The sequence below is a fragment of the Mus caroli genome, chromosome 2 (genome assembly GCF_900094665.2).
Source record: "Mus caroli chromosome 2, CAROLI_EIJ_v1.1, whole genome shotgun sequence".
In the NCBI taxonomy this organism is placed as follows: domain Eukaryota; kingdom Metazoa; phylum Chordata; class Mammalia; order Rodentia; family Muridae; genus Mus; species Mus caroli.
The window spans coordinates 19,480,424-19,482,294 of NC_034571.1; the positions used below are offsets into that span (position 1 = coordinate 19,480,424).

Below are 1,871 nucleotides of genomic sequence, written 5' to 3' on the forward strand. Positions count from 1 at the left end.
CTTGGTTATGAGACTAAACCAATCCTCACTGCTCTAACATGCTGAAGAAGCCATCTGAGGGGGAGGGAGATGGATGCTCAGCTGTCACATCAAAGGAAGCAGCATTATTCTAACAGCATNCGTTCTTGTTTAAACCTTNCACTGTTAGAGGTTTGATGTTACATGATATACTTTATGCTCATAACTGATGTGGCTGGAGAATTGGTATTGCATTATAGCATCAGCAGAACAGAAAATGTGATGTATTTTATGCATGTCAATAAAGGAATGACCTGTTCTTGTTCTACAGAGAATGGAAATTGGAAGTCAAACATTCTTTGTATTCCAAAATAGGGTCTCAAACATTTTGTAATTTTCATTTAAATTGTTAGATGAATCTATCTTCCAATACTGTTATAGTAGCACTGAATAAATGATGCGAGTTGTCAATGGATGAGTGATCAACTAATAGCTCTCCTAGTAATTGATTTATTTTTCTTCAATAAAGTTGCATAAACCAAAAAAAAAAAATGCTTACTTTTTTCCTGAATTTTATAATAAACAAATTACACAAATTTTAATATAGGGAATAAAGCTATATACGCAAAATACAAGCATATACACCCGTTTTTCCACTAACATGCTCCGTCTTTATGTAGAGTATAGGACTATATAGGACTAGTTTGTTAGGTGCCTTCCTCAAATGTAATAAAACTATAGTAAACTCAATGATAAATAAATATTTGAAATCCAAGTCAATGAATCTAAAATCAAGTGTAATTTTATCTATTATCATGAATATCCACGTTGGCTCCATGTGTCATAAAAACTTCTTTTAAATGTTAAAACATAATTAAAATCTTATTAATCCACGAAAAAGGAAAATATATATGTACCATTTATCATAGAAAATTTCCACATTAAAAGTGCACATATATCTTGCTTACTTGGCCCACTCACTCATTCCATGTACTTGGTCATCCTGACTTTAACATCTATTGAATTTTTCTTTCAAATGTAAGTCATTATAAATTTAAAACATTAACAAAAANCATGCTTTCTTTTTATTGAAATTTTAACTTCATATTATTTTTCAATCTTTACAAATGTGCATAAAACCAGTTCTTGAGCAGTTAATATACAGACAAACACATATTACTAAACAAATGTTACTAAAATTTTAGGTCAACTCATTGCTTATCTGCTCCTTGAAATGAAAAATAATTTAAATCAGAGCAGTGTATGGCCATCACTTACCTGGATGGCAACGGGCTCTTTAGTGTCTACACAACTGAGATTGGAGGTACCTGTGGCAATCTCAAAATCCAATAGAACCTAGTTTTATACTTGGAGATCATACAGAACAAAACCTATAAAATACTTCTGTTTCTAAAATAATGGAAGATCCTTTGAAACTCAGTATTATCAGTTATCAATATTACTGCATTGTGGAGCTAGTGCAATCCTGCATAGCCTTGGCAAACTGACAAGGCACAATAAAAAAAATTAAACTATTCTATGAACAAGAGAAGTCACGGAAGACAGTTTAAGGCCTTGAAGTGAATGAATCAGTCAGATTTAAAGCTGAAGGATAAACCATAAATTATCCATGTGAAAGCAAGAATGCCTTTCCCGCTTCTGTTCTATGGACAAGAGACAGAAGCGACTGTTACTTATGGTCTGTATTGGAATCCTTCGGGACCTGGGGGAGGAAAGGCAAATACATTTTCTACTGTCCACAGAAGACTCAAGACTGCTTTAACCTTTTGCGTGGAATACCAAACTGTGGACACTGTGAAGATGCGAGTGCTCGGAACGCTTCTGCCACTAAATGAGGATGAGACTGAATCATGGACTTCCACCCCGATGTTTCCATTATGTCAGTTGCTTGG

At 33.9% G+C, this 1,871-nt stretch overlaps 1 protein-coding gene across 2 annotated transcripts in view; it reads right to left on the reverse strand.

Moving 5' to 3' along the window:
• Positions 1–6: 6 nt before the first annotated feature.
• Spopl (speckle type BTB/POZ protein like) overlaps positions 7–1,871 on the reverse strand; it is a 50,547-nt gene continuing 48,682 nt past the window's right edge. Inside the window, exon 11 of one of the 2 annotated variants that reach the window (XM_029471704.1) lies at positions 7–1,779. In XM_029471704.1, coding sequence (XP_029327564.1) covers positions 1,727–1,779 — 53 coding nt within the window. In that variant the 3' untranslated portion in view covers positions 7–1,726. The other variant, XM_021152260.2, reaches the window with a different exon arrangement.